General features: G+C 42.0%; 1 protein-coding gene across 2 annotated transcripts in view; it reads right to left on the reverse strand.

Annotated features, from left to right (window-relative positions):
* Positions 1 to 646: 646 nt before the first annotated feature.
* LOC137436983 (uncharacterized) overlaps positions 647 to 17,782 on the reverse strand; it is an 84,491-nt gene continuing 67,355 nt past the window's right edge. For both annotated transcript variants that reach the window (XM_068131264.2, XM_068131255.2), the window contains exon 6: positions 647 to 2,411. In XM_068131264.2, the coding sequence (XP_067987365.1) occupies positions 2,107 to 2,411 (305 nt within the window). In that variant the 3' untranslated portion in view covers positions 647 to 2,106. The remainder of the gene's footprint in view (positions 2,412 to 17,782) is intronic.

Below are 17,782 nucleotides of genomic sequence, written 5' to 3' on the forward strand. Positions count from 1 at the left end.
CTTTGCACCTCTATCTCAGAAAGCGCTGAACAGAAAAAATTGAGACATGGCTCATTGTAAAGAACTCTCCATGGGGAATAAAATGTTAATGATGTCATAGGTGCCTCCATTATGACGTCATAATTCGACAAGTACAAAACTTCATCCTATCAAGATGAAATTTCTTGAGCGCCATGTCAGCATAAACTTGGAGACAAAAAATAATGATGACGTCATTGGTCACGTGGTTCGGCCGCCATATTTGCTTTAGCACAAAAGCTTTAAAAACCACTGAAAATACATCCTGGTGAGGGTTTGCAGTCTCTGATTGCTCTTTCTTGTTAATCAGCTGTTTTTAGTTGGCCCTTTAATTAAATTTTACTTTTGTAAAGTAATTATGTAGTAAAAAAAAAAAAAAGGAAATAGATGATCACTTGTGGAAACAAAAAAAAAAAATTGGCCTTCTTTAAAGCAACATTATTGAAGATGCAACTCAGAGACAGAATTCAAAAATGTAAACTTCATCAGGATGCAGCAAGTTAGGGGCGTTAAATAAGTTAAAGAAACTGTCACAAAATATTTAAATAATAACATCTCACTTCCACTGCGTATTCAAAAGTGGTACTTGAAGTACATGAAGTCATATAAACTCAGATGCAGAAACAAATATTGTACTTGAAGTTTATTTGAGTTTTGAAACAAATATTTGACCTGTTAACTTAGATTATATGCCTCATCCGCAACATGTATCTGCCGTACAAAATATTAAAAGATTGATTATTTAAAATTTATAGTCTGGAAAAAGCATTCCATAAGTGACATATTTCAAACAGACAGAAGAGGAAAAAAAAAAAAAAATAGAGGAGTGAACCAGAAGATGATTACGTTGTCTCGGTAGATAGAACCGGGATGCATTAAAAAGATAAAGCAGAAGCTCACCCAAGCAATTTCCGAAAACTAATATTTCTTCCCCAGCAATAGATGGAGCAAAACACAAAATAATATTTTTTTTGTACACAGCATACTAACTCGTAGAGTTGCCTCCCAGAAAAATCTACTTTCTGTAACAGAATTGCACTTTCACATTTTGTGACGTGCATCCGTGGGCATCCTCAACTATTCAGCAGCTGTTTCTCAAAAGCATCCCGATTCAAGATAAGGCACGCACAACTGCATCTTTCCACTTACATACGATGCTAAACAAAACAAAAATAAAAGAAAACTACTTTGAGCAAAGCACATCCGCCCATTTAGCGCATTTGCTGGCAAGGGCTTTGGCTCACAGCCACACCTTTACATCAAACAGGACCTGAGCCACTGTTAAACACCTGCCAAGACACTTTCCCTGTACACCCTACCAGGTCGACACCTCCCCCCAAAGAAAAAACACCAATGTTCTCCCTATATTTTAATTATGAAAGGAATAATGGTTAAAGACAAAAGAGCTTTCAATCATATCCAAATTGATTATCTCTGATTTCCCCATTTTGATATATATATATACACATCCAAATTATCCTCCCCACAATTTCTATGAAGATTCGTGAAGATTCGCACCTGTCAGTCGTAATTAGAGTATTAATCCTAACGACCATCCATTTTTTCCCACAGTCAAAACTGTCCACAATGAGGTCAAAATGGACCAAGTTTTTAACTTGGAATCATCAGCCTTAGAGGCACAAATGCTGAGCTATCCTGTAAACCTCACACAATCGACAAATGCGCCTTCTTTATTGATAAGATACATAAAAAGAAGTTCCTGCTCATTTCATAAATGTATTATTGGCCAACAAAAGTAAAACCTTGGTTCCTTTCGTATTAAACTCCAAAAATAATTAATCACCAATTCCTCCTGTCTTGTTTCTACCAACCTTTGTCGTTTCCTTGCCTCCCTTCTTCTTTTGAGGAACCTCGAGCTGAACAGCAACGCAACATGACAATCATTGACACAGATGCATGCTGCATCCAGTGGACCCAACTGTCCCAATATGGAGGGGATGTGTCATGCAACCTTTGGGTTTACAAGCTAGTGCTTAACAACTCAATCCACCAAGATCTGCTTTCCAATTCCCCTCATATTTTCCATACCCTCTCCTCCTCCTTTTCTTCCTTCAGCCATCTGTGGTGCTATATGGGAGCAGAGTCCATGACAAATGGTGCCATCTCTTTCTTTATGCCACTCAAAGTAACCATGCTGGTGGCTGCGAGGACATCACCAGCTGTAGCTATTGGCACGACCTGGAGAGAACCAGTGTCCACACCCCGACCTATGGCTCCGGCAGGCCGTGCAGAGCTGGCAGCCCGTGCACCACCGGCTCGGCCACCCCCACTGCCTGGAGGTTTCTTTTCATTGTGTGTCTTCATGTGCTTGTTAAGATGGTCACTGCGCATGAACTGTTTGGAACAGCAGGGGCAGATGAACTTTTTCTCTCCTGCCGGACAGGGGATGCAAAGCCCATTGGGACATGGTTAACCACTTTTTAGCTCTGATATTTTCCTAATAATTACAACTTTTGATAAAGATCTCGCTTTATAAAAATAAAACTAAGCTACAACCCCAAGATCATGTACAATGGCAGCACATGCAGACAAGGCCTGTTTCCAATTCACAGGCTAACAGCATACTTGATTATTTCCTCCAATAACTAGAACAGCACTCTTCAACGTCACGACGTTGACCAATATGCCTCCACGCACACACATTATTACATCATTAATATACATACTTGAACAATGTTTGATTTAAATCCCTTCAGCTGTTCTCAAGTACCAAGATAGCAAACGATATCAGCTGGTCATTCACCATTCTTATTTCATTTCACCATACCTAATTTGACTTCCAGAGTTACACCACTGCATTGCCACTTACGTGCAGGTACACCATTTACGTTACCACTTCGCTTACCACTCGTTTAACGATCACCACGGTATAGCACACAAATATAAAAATACAGTACAGTACGCAGCGGTGTTAAGTCCAACAATGCACAGCGTGATATCGAGTCAGAGAGGGAGAGGTCGCAGTGCATTGTGGGGTAAAAAGCTGTGTTGCTAGTATGCAAAGCATTGTTGGGTGGAACGCCTGGAAACTGGTCTTCCGTCCAATGGACGTTAGTGCAGGGAAATGTTGGTTGTACAAGGTGGTTCAAAACAGGAAACATAGGGAATAATTACTTTACTTTTTCTTTTGCAGATCAATGTACAGTCACGTGAAAAAGTAAGTACACCCCATGTAAAGTTTTGACTTTTTCAACATATTTCAACATACAGCTATTTGATCTTCATTTCAACAATATTGATAGATAAAGGTCATATAATATAACAAATATCATGAAACAATTAACATTTTGTAGTCCATTGTATAATTTAAATAAACATAAATGCAAATTTCGCATGTGGAAAAAGTAAGTACACCCCATGAAATGTTTTTTAAAATCTTTTTAACATATGTGGACATATCAATATTTGATCTTCATTTAAACAGTATCTATAGATAAAGGTGATCTAATTGAACAAAAAACAATGAAAGTTTGACTTTGCAATAATTTATTCAACAAAAAATTGTTGCACAGCATGCACAATTGCATGCACAGCTCGTTTCAAATCCCCCCACAACATCTCGATGGGATTTCGATCCGGGCTTTGACTTGGCCATTCGAGAACCCTCCATTTCTTTCTTTTCAGCCATTCCTTGGTGGATTTACTGGCATGTTGTACACCGCACCTTTCCTATGCCATCTCCACTCTCCAGGCATTGCAAATCGTCATTGCCGGGCACTGAAGGGGGCTCGGCAGTGACGCACGCTGAAAGGGAGTACTCAGTTTTCACTCTGGTTGTTTGTTTGTTTTCTTTCTTGTTTGTTTGTTTGTTCAGGCGATATCTCAGCCATCCTTTGAGCTAGGAAGCTGAAATTTCGGCATAATAGTGAGCATGTCCTTTGTCAAAAACGGTATTTTTTGTTTTTTGATTAATCAATTAATTGAGGAGTTATTTAATCATTAGCGATTAATTAAGTACTTATATAATTAATCAAATTTCCTTTCTCTTCTGACCATTAACTCAGGCACCTTTTGAGTTAGAAAGCTGATATTTGGACATGCCAATGACAAGGTGATTTGGCTGCAAAGGCTATTTTTGATTTATTAATTAAGTAGCAATTAATCAATTAATCAATTAATTCTTTAATTATTCGATTAATGACTAAAAATTGTACACCGCTCCTTTCCTATGCCATCTCCAGGCATTGCAAATCGTCATTGCCGGGCACCGAAGGGGGCTCGGCAGTGACGCACGCTGAAAGAGAGTACTCAGTTTTCACTCTGGTTGTTTGTTTTCTTGGTTGTTTTCTTGCTTTCTTGTTTGTTTGTCCGGACGATATCTCAGCCATCCTTTGAGCTAGGGAGCTGAAATTTCGGCACAGTAGTGAGCAAGTCCTTTCTCAAAAACGGTATTTTTTGTTTTTTGATTAATCAATTAATTGAGGAGTTATTTAATTATTAGCGATTAATTAAGTACTTATTTAATTAATCAAATTTCCTTTCTCTTCTGACCATTAACTCAGGCACCTTTTGAGTTAGGAAGCTGTTATTTGGACATGCCAATGACCAGGTGATTTGGCTGCAAAGGCTATTTTTGATTTATTAATTAATCAATTAATCGATTAATTATTTAATTATTCGATTAATGACAAAAAATTTTTTTTAAATAAAGTTACAGATTCTGATGAAATAGTGGTAGTTTATGTGTTCTCTGACCAAATTGATTAATAATTTAATTTTTTTATGATTATTATTTATTTATTTTCATTATTAATCATTTATTTATTTTCTTTCTCATTTGGCCAATATCTCAGGCACCTTTTGAGCTGGGAAGCTAATATTTGGACATGAGTGACCAAGTGATGTGGCTATCAAGGATATTTTTGATTTATTGATTAATCATTTCATCTATTAATTATTTATTGATTAATCGATTAATTATTTATTGAGTAATCAATTAATTATTTAATTTTTTATAAATGACTTATTTAATTAAATTTCTAAAAGATACATCTTCGGATGAAGCACGAGTGGTTTAGTTATGCGATTAGCCAATTGATTAAGAAAATATTTTGTGGTAATCTTTTATTGATTTTAATTATACAATTAATCAATCAATTAATGTACACCTCTCCCACCCAATGCAGCCTCAATGAGCTGCATTGCGGTATTGCCGGGTGCCGGAGGCGCCCCGGCAATGCCGCGCTGCAGCATATTTAATTATTTGGCATGGGGCGGTGTACTTTGAATGAATGTGTACTTGTTTGTTTTCTTTCTTGTTGTACACCGCTCCTTTCCTATGCCATCTCCAGGCATTGCAAATCGTCATTGCTGGGCACCGAAGGGGGCTCGGCAGTGACGCGCGCTGAAAGAGAGGACTCAGTTTTCACTCTGGTTGTTGTACACCGCTCCTTTCCTATGCCATCTCCAGGCATTGCAAATCGTCATTGCCGGGCACCAAAGGGGGCTCGGCAGTGACGCACGCTGAAAGAGAGTACTCAGTTTTCACTCTGGTTTCTTTCTTTCTTGTTTGTTTGTTTTCTTTCTTGGTTGTCCGGGCGATATCTCAGCCATCCTTTGAGCTAGGAAGCTGAAATTTTGGCACAATAGTGAGAAAGTGCTTTGTCAAAAACGGTATTTTTTTTTTTGATTAATCAATAAATTGAGGACTTATTTAATTATTAGCGATTAATTAAGTACTTATTTAATTAATCAAATTTCCTTTCTCTTCTGACCATTAACTCAGGCACCTTTTGAGCTGGGAAGCTAATATTTGGACATGAGTGACCAAGTGATGTGGCTATCAAGGATATTTTTGATTTATTGATTAATCATTTCATCTATTAATTATTTATTGATTAATCGATTAATTATTTATTGAGTAATCAATGAATTATTTAATTTTTTATAAATGACTTATTTAATTAAATTTCTAAAAGATACATCTTCGGATGAAGCACTAGTGGTTTAGTTATGCGATTAGCCAATTGATTATGAAAATATTTTGTGATAATCTTTTATTGATTTTAATTATACAATTAATCAATCAATTAGTGTACACCTCTCCCTCCCAATGCAGCCTCAATGAGCTGCACTGCGGTATTGCCGGGCGCCCGAGGCGCCCCGGCAATGCCGCGCTGTAGGATATTTAATTATTTGGCATGGGGGCGGTGTACTTTGAATGTATCTGTACTTGTTGTACACCGCTCCTTTCCTATGCCATCTCCAGGCATTGCAAATCGTCATTGCCGGGCACCAAAGGGGGCTCGGCAGTGACGCACGCTGAAAGAGAGTACTCAGTTTTCACTCTGGTTTCTTGTTTGTTTGTTTTCTTTCTTGTTTGTTTGTCCGGGCGATATCTCAGCCATCCTTTGAGCTAGGAAGCTGAAATTTCGGCACAATAGTGAGCAAGTCCTGTCAAAAACGGTATTTTTTGTTTTTTGATTAATCAATAAATTGAGGAGTTATTGAATTATTAGCGATTAATTAAGTACTTATTTAATTAATCAAATTTCCTTTCTCTTCTGACCATTAACTCAGGCACCTTTTGAGTTAGGAAGCTGATGTTTGGACATGCCAATGACCAGGTGATTTGCCTGCAAAGGCTATTTTTGATTTATTAATTAATCAATTAATCGATCAATTATTTAATTATTCGATTAATGACAAAAATTTTTTTTTTTTTAAAGTTACAGATTCTGATGAAATAGTGGTAGTTTATGTGTTCTCTGACCAAATTGATTAATAATTTAATTTTTTTATGATTATTATTTATTTATTTTCATTATTAATCATTTATTTATTTTCTTTCTCATTTGTCCAATATCTCAGGCACCTTTTGAGCTGGGAAGCTAATATTTGGACATGAGTGACCAAGTGATGTGGCTATCAAGGATATTTTTGATTTATTGATTAATCATTTCATCTATTAATTATTTATTGATTAATCGATTAATTATTTATTGAGTAATCAATTAATTATTTTATTTTTTTTAAATGACTTATTTAATTACATTTCTAAAAGATACATCTTCGGATGAAGCACTCGTGGTTTAGTTATGCGATTAGCCAATTGATTGAGAAAATATTTTGTGATAATCTTTTATTGATTTTAATTATACAATTAATCAATCAATTAGTGTACACCTCTCCCTCCCAATGCAGCCTCAATGAGCTGCACTGCGGTATTGCCGGGCACCGGAGGCGCCCCGGCAATGCCGCGCTGCAGCATATTTAATTATTTGGCATGGGGCGGTGTACTTTGAATGTATTTGTACTTGTTTATATATTTTTTAAAGTTACAGATTCTGATGAAATGGTGGTGGTTTATGTGTTCTATAACCGAATTTATTAATAATTTAATTTTTTTATGATTATTATTTATTTATTTTCATTATTAATCATTTATTTATTTTCTTTCTCATTTGGCCAATATCTCAGGCACCTTTTGAGCTGGTAAGCTAATATTTGGACATGACAGTGACACAGTGGCTATCAAGGATATTTTTGATTTATTGATTCATCATTTAATCGATTAATTATTTATTGATTAATTATTATTTATTGAATAATCAATTAATTATTTAATTTTTTATTCATGACTTATTTAATTAAATTTCTAAAAGATACATCTTCGGATGAAGCACTCGTGGTTTAGTGATGCTATTAGCCAATTGATTAAGAAAATATTTTGTGATAATCTTTTATTGATTTTAATTATACAATTAATCAATCAATTAGTGTACACCTCTCCCTCCCAATGCAGCCTCCATGAGCTGCACTGCGGTATTGCCGGGCGCCTAAGGCGCCCTCCGGCGCCCCGGCAATGCCGCGCTGTAGGATATTTAATTATATGGCATGGGGGCGGTGTACTTTGAATGTATCTGTACTTGTTTAGCGTCATTGTCATGTTGCAAGGTCCACCTTCGGTTGAGCTTCAACTTTCCGACAGATGGCCTCACATTATCCTCAAGCACCCTCTGATACAATGAAGAATTCATAGTGGATTCTATGATGGTGAGTTGCCCAGGCCCTGATGCAGCAAAGCTGCCCCAAACCGTAATATTTCCACCACCATGCTTTGCAGTTGGTATCAGGTTCTTGTGGTCAAATGCTGTCTTTGGTTTTCGCCAAACATGTCTTCTGGTACTGTGGCCAAATAGCTCTACCTTTGACTCATCTGTCCAGAGCACATTGTTCCAGAAGTGCTGGTCTTTGCCTTGGTGTTCATTGGCAAACTTTAGTCTTGCCCTGATGTTCTTTCTGGACAGCAAAGGTTTCCTCCTGGCACATCTCCCATGTAGATCAAATTTGTGCAGCCTCTTTCTAATGGTAGACTCGTGCACTTTGACATCAACAGTGGCAAGAGCTACCTGTAGTTCCCGTGATGACATTCTGGGGGTTCTTAGAGACTTCTTTCAGCATCTTGCGGTCTGCTCTCGGGATGAATATGCTGGGGCGGCCTGGCCTGAACAAGTTGGCAGTGGTTTGGAATCTTCTCCACTTGTAGATGATCTTCCGGACAGTCGAATGATTGATTTCAAATTGTTTGGAGATCTTATTCAATCCCTTCCCAGACTCGTAGGCATCTATAACCTTCTTTCTGAAGGCCTCAGAGAGCTCTTTTGATCTAGGCATGGTGACGCCGCATACTTCAACAACAAACAACAACAACAACAACAACAACAGGCATTTTAAGGCCATTTTCCCTGCAAGAGCGGGGGTTAGCCTTGCGGTCCCCATGACAATGTTCTCCATTTTGCCCTATTTTCTGCATCTCCCCTTGTTAACCCCCTTGCCCGCATTTCTTCTTCGACCATCTTTAGCCAAGTTTTTCTCGGTCTTCCCCGTCCTCTACTTCCTTCTACATTCATTTCCATCACTCTTTTCAACCAGTCACTTTCATCCTTCCCCAACACATGACCAAACCATCTCAACCTGTTTCTCTTCACAGCATCCATCACAGGCTCTATTCCCATCATCTTTCGCAATTCATCATTTGTCTTCCTCTCTCTCAACGATACTCCACACATCCACCGAACCATTCGCATTTCCACCCTTCGTTGCTGCTCTACGTTCATTACCCATGTCTCACTCCCATAAATCATAACACTTCTCACACGTGCAGCATACACCTTTCCCTTCAGCTTCAATGACACTCCCCTCCTTGTCAGCACGCCACTCAGTTCCCGAAACTTCTTCCATGCACATCTCACTCGAGCAACCGTTGCCGAGTCTGATCCACCTTCTCCATTCAGCATGTCTCCAAGGTAACAAAATGTTTTCACACCTTCCAGCTTCACGCCATCTCCAAGATCCAACTCAACATTTCCTCCATCTGCAGCTCCCTCTGTGCACACCTTACACTTGAATGTAGCTGCCACACTGGTTAATGACCCTCTCAAACCACTACATTTTTGATGAACCCACTCAGCGCACATTGTACATTGAATGGAATTCACTCCGACACCCTTCCTGCACACAGCACACGGCCACTTCCCAGTTCTATCCACCTCACCACATGCTTTACCACTTGCCATCACCTTCGTTTTTCCGATATTCACCTTCAGACGTTTTGTCTCCATACATTCCTTCCACTTGTTCATCTTCTCCTTCAGAGTCCATCCATACCTTCTGCAATCAACACCAGATCATCTGCATACAACCACTCCCACGGTAAACCCTCCTTTACGTTCTGAGCCAGCACCTCCATCACAGGTACAAATAGTAGTGGACTTAGTACCGACCCCTGATGCACTCCCACCTTCACCTCAAACTCACCACTGTTCCCGACCTTCGTCCTAACAGCTGTGCGCGCTCTTTTGTACATTGCCATCACTACTCTGATCAACCATTCCTCCACTCCTAACTTCCTCAATGCCCATGTCACAACTTCACATGGAACCCTATCGAATGCTTTCTCCAGATCAACAAACCCAAGAAACAACTTCTTCCTCTTCTCCATATACTTCTCCTGCAACTGCCTCACAATAAAAAGCGAGTCTGTCGTTCCTCTTCCTGGCATAAATCCAAACTGCATTTCGTCAATCTTCACTTTCTTCCTTATCCTCCTCTCCAACACCCTTTCCAATACCTTCATTCCATGCTCCAATAACTTTATCGCTCGATATGAGCCCCAGTCCAAAGGGTCACCTTTCCCCTTGTATAGAGGGACGAGGGTACTCAGTTCCCAATCCACTGGAATGCGGCCTTCTTTCACCACCAGATTGCATCTCTCTCTCTCTCTGTCTCTCTCTGTCTCTGTCTCTCTCTCTGTCTCTCTCTCTCTCTGTCTGTCTGTCTCTCTGTCTGTCAATCTCTGTCATTCTCTTCACACCCCAATTTCCTGCTGCCTTCAACATATCTCCCACAACTCCCGTCGGCCCTCCCGCTTTTCTACTCTTCATTGCTTTTATCGCTTCCTCAACTTCCTTCTCGGTTATCTTCTCTGCCAGTCCTAAAACTGGGTTACTGTCAATGTTGCCATCCCATTCATTCTCTGCATTCAACAGTATTTCCAAATATCTCTTCCATCTTCCTTTAATCCCCATACCCTCACTGTCACCTCTTTCAACCTCCACACCTTCATTCTCGGTTGGTACTTCACCAGCCGAGCTCTCCTCGCACCTCAGATCTCTCGATGTCTCCATGTCTCTCGGTCCCTGCTCTCAAATGTTGTGTTTGTGTCCTTCCCCCTCTCTCCCCATCTTGTTTACCGCTCCCTATGTTATATGTTTTATGTGTCGGTTTGTCTTTCTGTGTGATTAATGTTCGCTCTTTCACGAGCCTCGATCTTGTATACAAAAAAAAAAAAAAAAAAAAAAAAAAAAAATTCCATCTGGGTCCACAACGATTTGTCCCACTTCATCTTTCAAGCAACTCACCCACATCACATCACACCTCTCTTTCGCTATCTGCTTTGCAATCCTGAATACCACTCTCTGACCCTCTTCCGAATCCAAGCATTCTCCGAACATTTTCCTACATGCCTCCTGTGCCTTTGCTACCTCTTTCTTTGCAGCCTTCTTGGCTGCCTTATAACTTTCATGCTCTGCCTTTTCTGCCCCCATACCCTTCGCCTTCTGCCACTCCTTGAACTTCTTCCTCTTCTCGTCAATCTTCTTTCCAACTTCATCATCCCACCACCATATTTCCGAGTGCCTCGGTGGTCCTTTCGTCCATCCACATACCTCACCAACGGCTCCCAACAGACTATCTTTCATTGACATCCAACCACTTTCAAGATCAACCACATCATCCTCCACCATACGGAGCCTCTCTTTTAATGCCTCCCTCACTGTCACCTCTTTCAACCTCCACACCTTCATTCTCGGTTGGTACTTCACCAGCCGAGCTCTCCTCGCACCTTTCACCCTTATGTCGCAGACAACCAAGTGGTGCTGTGAAACAGCCTCCTCCCCCGGGATCACCTTTGTGTCCCGGAGGTGCCCCCTATCTCGCCTACGCACCAGCAGGTAGTCAACGGTTGTCGTCGAACCACCTGATGTGTATGTAACAAGATTATTATCCTCTTTCTGGAACTGAGTATTACAAATCAACAAATCAGCTCCATCAGCAAACTCCAAAATCCTTTCACCTTCTCCATTTCTCACACCATATCCGTAACCCCCATGAACTCCCTCAAAACCGTCCATACTCCTTCCCACATGTCCATTTAGGTCTCCTCCTACCACAACAACTTCCTCATCTTTCACGTTTTCCATCAGCTTCTTTATAGCACACCAGAACTTGTCCCTTCTCTTCATTGCTCCGACCAACCTGCGGAGCATATCCCGAGATGATGTTCACTAAGAGCTTTCCAATCATCATTTTCACCATCATCAACCTTTCACTCACTCTAGTCACACTCACCACACTGTCTACAAACTCCTCAGAAAACAGGACACCAACACCATTCACGCCCTCGGGGCACCCTTGCCACACAAACTTGTATTTCTGTCCCTGCCTACCCTTCACCATTCTCACACCACTTCCCTTCCATCTCGTCTCCTGCACACAACATATGTCCACTCTTCTTCTGACCAATACTTCCACCACTTCTCCTGATCTCCCTGTCATTGTCCCTACATTCCATGCCCCAAATCTCAGAAACCGATCTCCACGTCGGTTTCAAAGTGTTGATACTTCAACAACAAAGAGCAAACCAAACTAAATGTCTGAGGTTTAAATAAGACAGGTTCCTCCAAGATCCTCTCTAACGATGTTCTAAGCATTTGCACCTGAGCTGGTGCACCTGATTCTAATTTTAGGTATTTCAAGTAGTGATAAATGTAGGGGTGTACTTACTTTTTCCACATGCGAAATTTGCATTTATGTTTGTTTAAATTATACAATGGACTACAAAATGTAAATGTTTCATGATATTTGTTATATTATATCACCTTTATCTATCAATATTGTTGAAATGAAGATCAAATAGCTATATGTTGAAATATGTTGAAAAAGTCAAAACTTTACATGGGGTGTACTTACTTTTTCACGTGACTGTATGAGCCATGAATCTCTCGTTGGAAGATCGCATTGAGCTAGTACTATGGTATCGGAGCAGAAGCCTATGAGATGTGGCAGCACAATTCAATGAAACACATCCAGATTGCCCGGTCACACACATTGCAATATTGAAGTTGGTGCAAAGATTCAGATAGAGTGGTAGTGTTCAGGATAAACCACACTCTGGACGACCACGTACATCCACTGATGGGAGGACTTCCGAATATGTGTTAGCTGCATTTGAGAGGAGCCCTTTGAAGTGTACTCGTAGAATGTCTAGCGAAACAGGGAATCAGCCTCCATCAAAATAAGTAGCACCTGTACAAACTTCAAATACTTCAACACCTATCAGAAGATGATCCTGACCGTCGAATCCAGTTTTGTGAATGGGCAACTCAGAGGATTGCAGAAAACAACTCATTTGCGTCAGGAATACTGTTCTCCGATGAAGCGAACTTTTATGTGCATGGAGAGGTGAACCGTCAGAACTACCATTATTGGTGTGACACAAACCCTCACAGAACAAGCATAACCAAGAAGCAAGGTGGTAGTAAAGTCATGGTGCGGTGTGGAATATGGGGTACAGAGATTGTTGGGCCGGTGTTTATTGAGGGGTTTTTGAATGGTGACAAATACCTAAATATGCTCCAGGAAATTGTTATGCCCTCGATAATGACGGAAGAAGGCGTTTTCCCACATACTTTCAGCAGGATGGAGCGCCGGTTCATTACGCTACAAATGTCCGAGTAGGGCTAGATACCCAATTTCCAGGGCACTGGATTGGATGCTGTGGCCCAGTAGAGTGGCCTCCCCGGTCCCCCGATTTGTTACCGCTGGATTTTTACTTTTGGGGACATGTCAAAGCCATAGTGTACGCTGTGAAGATTCGGGACACAGATCATTTGAAGCAACGTATTGCCAACGCATGTGCTCAAATTCAGCCCGGCGTCCTTGAAAGAGTGATCATAGACTGGAAAAAGCTAATCTAGAAATGTCTGAACTGAGGACAACATATCGAACACATATTATAAGAATATATTCTGAATGTAATCTTCAATTGAAGTTTTTCTTTGTTATTATTGTAAAAGTAATTATTCCCTATGTTTCCTGACTTTTGAACCACTTTGTATAATGACAATGTCCTGAAGTAATTTATGGACTTGTATGCGAAATGACGGATAGCGGGGAGACTTGGAGCGCGGACCCCCTGGATGACATTTTTACCTGACAGGATCTCTGACCTTTGACCTCTTAATGCCGAAATCTAATCAGTTCATCTTTGCATCATAATATACAAGCAGAAGTACCCGGCGTTGCCAGGCGGGGGAAGGGAGTGGAACGGGGAGGGGGGAGGGAGGAGGGAGGAGGAGGGGAGGGGAGGGGAACGGGGGGGAGGGAGGAGGAGGGGAGGGGAGGGGAATGGGGGGGGAGGGAAGGAGAGGGGAGGGAGGGGGGGACGGGTGGGGGGGGAAGGGGAGGGGGGGGGAAGGGGAGGGGAGGGGGGAAGGGGAGGGGGGAAGGGGAGGGGGGGGGGAAGGGGAGGGGGGGCGGAAGGGGAGCAGTCAGAAGTGGAGGCTCTTTTATCGAGAATTTATATCTTAAAGGGGAGGGGATGGGGGAGGGGAGGGGGTGGGGAGAGGGAGGGGAGGGGGGAAGGGTGGGGAGAGGGGAAAGGGGAGCAGTCAGAAGTAAAGCTCTTTTCCAGAGAATTTATATCTTAAAAGGGAGGGGAGGGTAGGGGGAAGGGGATGGGAGAGGGGAAGGGGAAGGGAGGGGGAAAGGAGAGGGGGAAGGGGAGGGGGGAAGGAGGGGGATGGGTGGGGAGAGGGGGGAGGGGGATGGGTGGGAAGAGGGGGGAGGGGGATGGGTGGGGAGAGGGGGGAGGGGGATGGGTGGGGAGAGGGGGGGAGGAGGGGGGAGGGGGGGAGGGGAGGGGAGGGGAGGGGAGGGGAGGGGGGAGGGGAGGGGAGGGGGGAGGCAGGAGAGGAAGGGGAGTGGCTCACGTTTCTGAGTGAATGTGGCTCACGTTACTGAGTGAATGTGGCTCACGTTTCTGAGTGAATGTGGCTCACGTTTCTCTGTTAAGTGTGATGCCGATCAGGAAGAAGAAGAAGCCATACTACCAAATTGTACACTTCCGGAATTGTTTGATTTATTTGTCTTCAAATGTCTGGTAATTTTTTTCTTTTCTTTTTTGTATACAAGATCGAGGCTCTTGTATTTATTTATTTGTATAAACAATACTCACAATACAACAACAACAACATGCATTTTAAAGGCCATTTTCCCTGCTAGAGCGGGGGTTAGCCTTGCGGTCCCCATGACAATCTTCTCCATTTTGCCCTATTTTCTGCATCTCTCCTTGTTAACCCCCTTGCCCGCATTTCTTCTTCCACCATCTTTAGCCAAGTCTTTTTCGGTCTTCCCCATCCTCTGCTTCCTTCTACATTCATTTCCATCACTCTTCTCAACCAGTCACTTTCATCCTTCCTCAACACATGACCAAACCATCTCAACCTGTTCCTCTTCACAGCATCAATCACAGGCTCTCTTCCCATCATCTTTCGCAATTCATCATTTGTCTTCCTCTCTCTCAACGATACTCCACACATCCACCGAACCATTCGCATTTCCACCCTTTCCAACCTTCGTTGCTGCTCTACGTTCATTACCCATGTCTCGCTCCCATAAATCATAACACTTCTCACACATGCAGCATACACCTTTCCCTTCAGCTTCAACGACACTCCCCTCATCATCAGCACGCCACCCAGTTCCCGAAACTTCTTCCATGCACATCTCACTCGAGCAACCGTTGCCGAGTCTGATCCACCTTCTCCATTCAGCATGTCTCCGAGGTAGCAAAATGTTTTCACACCTTCCAGCTTCACGCCGTCTCCAAGATCCAACTCAACATTTCCTCCATCTGCAGCTCCCTCTGTGCACACCTTACATTTGAATGTAGCTGCCACACTGGTTAATGACCCTCTCAGACCACTACATTTTTGATGAACCCACTCAGCGCACATTGTACATTGAATGGAGTTCACTCCGACACCCTTCCTACACACAGCACAGGGCCACTTCCCAGTTCTTTCCACCTCACCACATGCTTTACCACTTGCCATCACCTTCGTCTTTCCGATATTCACCTTCAGACCTTTTGTCTCCATACATTCCTTCCACGTGTTCATCTTTTCCTTCAGTCCATCCATACTTTCCGCAATCAACACCAGATCATCTGCATACAACAACTCCCACGGTAAACCCTCCTTTACGTTCTGAGCCAGCAACTCCATCACAGCTACAAATAGTAGTGGACTTAGTACCGACCCCTGATGCACTCCCACCTTCACCTCAAACTCACCACTGTTCCCGTCCTTCGTCCTTACAGCTGTGCGCGCTCTTTTGTACATTGCCATCACAACTCTGATCAACCATTCCTCCACTCCTAACTTCCTCAATGCCCATGTCAATACTTTGCATGGTACCCTATCGAATGCTTTCTCCAGATCAACAAACCCATGAAACAACTTCTTCCTCTTCTCCATGTACTTCTCCTGCAACTGCCTCACAATGAAAAGCGCGTCTGTCGTTCCTCTTCCTGGCATGAATCCAAACTGCATTTCGTCGATCTTCACTTTCTTCCTTATCCTCCTCTCCAACACCCTTTCCAATACCTTCATTCCATGCTCCAATAACTTTATCGCTCGGTACGAGCCACACTCCAGAGGGTCACCTTTCCCCTTGTATAGAGGGATGAGGGTACTCAGTGCCCAATCCACTGGAATGCGGCCTTCTTTCACCACCAGATTACAGATCTCTGTCATTCTCTTCACACCCCAACTTCCTGCTGCCTTCAACATATCTCCCACAACTCCCGTCGGCCCTCCCGCTTTTCTACCCTTCATTGCTTTTATCGCTTCCTCAACTTCCTTCTCAGTTATCTTCTCTGCCGGTCCTAAAACAGGGTTACTCACAATAAGTTAGGGATATTGTGCGAGTGAGTTTATTTTTTTTATAGGGGTTAGGGTTAGGGTATTGAAATCAAGAATGCTGTGTTTTTTCACACTCATTAATAACCATAGAATTAGGACCAACAACTTTTTTCAACATAATTAATACACAAAATCAACCACACCAAAGAACCTGCTAATATCCCTAACTTATTGTGAGTAGTGTAACTCATTCATTTAAAGAAGCTTCAGCACTATCGAGCGATTTTTATTTATTTATTTATTTTTTAACTCCAAAAAAACGAACTTTATTTTTTGCTATTTTTTGTTTTTTATTTTTGCCTAAAACACTCCCAGGCACTCACTGATGAACCTCTGAAAGTTTGATGAAGATCGGTTCAGCCACCTCTGAATAAAACGCGGACACACACAGACAACTCGCGTTTATATATACGTATATATAAATCGGGATTTAAATTTAATTCAAAAATTGATCCAGACGTCTATTCTCTTTCAAACATTCAAACCGACAGAGGTAGTTATTTATCACAGCATCTGTAGAATTTTCACCCTTTTACTCAACTCCGTTTCGCTGTTATTTGGTGGAGCAAAAAGTCAACTGAGCTTTATAGATATTTAGATACTTATACCAAGTTTGGTCAAAATCCTATCACTGGTTCACAAGTTAGCACAGCAACATAATTTTTACCTAACAGGACCTCTGACCTTTGACCGATTCACCCCATACTCGAATAAGTTCAGCTTTGCATCATTATAATACTTCAACCAGGTTTGACATAGATCTCTTCAGCTGTTCTTAAGTTATCGCTGCAACGAAACCTATTACGGACACACGGACGGAGGGCAGCCGGTCGGACAAACCAGAAACATAATGCTTCCGGCAACTTCGTCAATGGAGGCATCATAAAAAGCAAAGGAAAGGAAGGTTACGGCAGGATAAATAAAGGAGCTACTGTCTTAAGGAGTACACATGCATATTACAAGGTGTGCAAATGGAAGAGATCACCTTGATTGCCCTCCCATGAACTCAACTTACAATGTCTCTCCGAAAGGACCGACTGGACAACCCTCCCATCTACTTTCTCAACAATCCTCTCCAAGAAGTTCTGTCGCTCAAGCTTTTGGGTCTCACTATCTGCCATGATCTTTCTTGGGAAAACCACATTTCCAAGCTGGCCTCCAAAGCCAGTGGCCGACTGGGCATCCTCCGTCGTGCGAAGTCCTTCCTTGGCACACCTGAGCTCCTCACCACATACAAGGCTTTCATCCGCAGCTCA

Source organism: Myxine glutinosa, chromosome 1 (assembly GCF_964187855.1).
Source record: "Myxine glutinosa chromosome 1, kmMyxGlut1.1, whole genome shotgun sequence".
NCBI classification, from domain to species: Eukaryota; Metazoa; Chordata; class Myxini; order Myxiniformes; family Myxinidae; genus Myxine; species Myxine glutinosa.